The sequence below is a fragment of the Limulus polyphemus genome, unplaced genomic scaffold (genome assembly GCF_000517525.1).
Source record: "Limulus polyphemus unplaced genomic scaffold, Limulus_polyphemus-2.1.2 Scaffold11040, whole genome shotgun sequence".
In the NCBI taxonomy this organism is placed as follows: domain Eukaryota; kingdom Metazoa; phylum Arthropoda; class Merostomata; order Xiphosura; family Limulidae; genus Limulus; species Limulus polyphemus.
Window position 1 is genome coordinate 1 of NW_013676650.1, and position 1,275 is coordinate 1,275.

At 35.3% G+C, this 1,275-nt stretch overlaps 1 protein-coding gene across 1 annotated transcript in view; it reads right to left on the reverse strand.

Annotated features, from left to right (window-relative positions):
* Window positions 1–335: 335 nt before the first annotated feature.
* The window catches only part of LOC106476619, a 6,281-nt gene continuing 5,341 nt past the window's right edge, over window positions 336–1,275 (reverse strand). Inside the window, exon 4 of the mRNA XM_013937263.2 lies at window positions 336–785. Coding sequence (XP_013792717.2) covers window positions 336–785 — 450 coding nt within the window. The remainder of the gene's footprint in view (window positions 786–1,275) is intronic.

Below are 1,275 nucleotides of genomic sequence, written 5' to 3' on the forward strand. Positions count from 1 at the left end.
GGTTCACCAGATCAATGGGTCAGTAAAAGTAGGTACTGAGTAAACAGACATGGCACCAAGTGGTTCACCAGATCAATGGGTCAGTAAAAGTAGGTACTGAGTAAACAGACATGGCACCAAGTGGTTCACCAGATCAAGTGGTCTGTAAAAGTAGGTACTGAGTAAATATGATAAGTGTCCGTCTTTTATATGATTTTTCGTTTATACCATCCCTCAGCAATGAAACGTGTCAACCAAAGTGTTTCTATATTTTGTTAGTAATATTTCTATGGATTTAATCATTATCACTGTCAGATTTCACATTAGACATGAAACCATCTGATCTGGAAATTCTATTATTTCTCAGCATATTGGCTACAAAACATTAAGCAATAAATATTACTAGCATTCTGATTTATAAATAGTAAAGAAAAAAAACCTAATGAACCAAAATCTACCTTTTTCACAGGGACAAATGTTCCTGCTAAACTGTTTGATGTCTTCAGTTCGGGCCCACTTAACGTAAGTGGATTCATAGCTTTCTTCGTGGTTGAAGTTTGTTCCAGTGATGATGATGAGGCTACCTGAACTTTCTTCGAACTTGATGAATCCTTATCTGGCCTAACCCTCTTTTTGGATGATGAGGAAGAAGATGGAGGACATGTTTGCTTTGGTGGAGCTCGAGAAGTTGGTGTACTTGTTGATGTAGTTGTAATTGTTCGAGGAGATTCTGTCGGTAGTCCACTAAAATTATCGGTTGATGATGATGTCACTGATGGAGCAGGACTCGAGTCAAGGTGACTGTCCTACAATAATTATACATACTTTTATTATTGTGCTTCTTCATCCATCCATGACAGCTATCTTTACAATCAAACTGAATTTGTTTGTGGTCGTGTTATTGGGTAACCAACCTATTTTGTATGAATATTTATATATGCAATGATGAATATGGAACCCAATAGTCAGTTTTGTAATTTTGAACTTAATTTTATTACAGATAATTCAAAAGAAGTAGTAAAGCTGATTACATTTATATTTAACACAAGTTTCAGATCAAATGGAATGTAAAAAGGTCATCCAACCTCAGTGGTCACTGCTATAGATAAATGTTGAATGTCGTGGTCAGTTTGAAAAACTGACACTCTACTAAAACTATGAATGATTAGTTGCAACACGCTCAAAAAAAGAAAATTTTTGTTCCATATATTATTAACTCTTTAAATCCAAAGCATACACTACCAGCATCCGTTAACTCTTTAAAACAAAGCATACACTACCAGCATCCGTTAACTC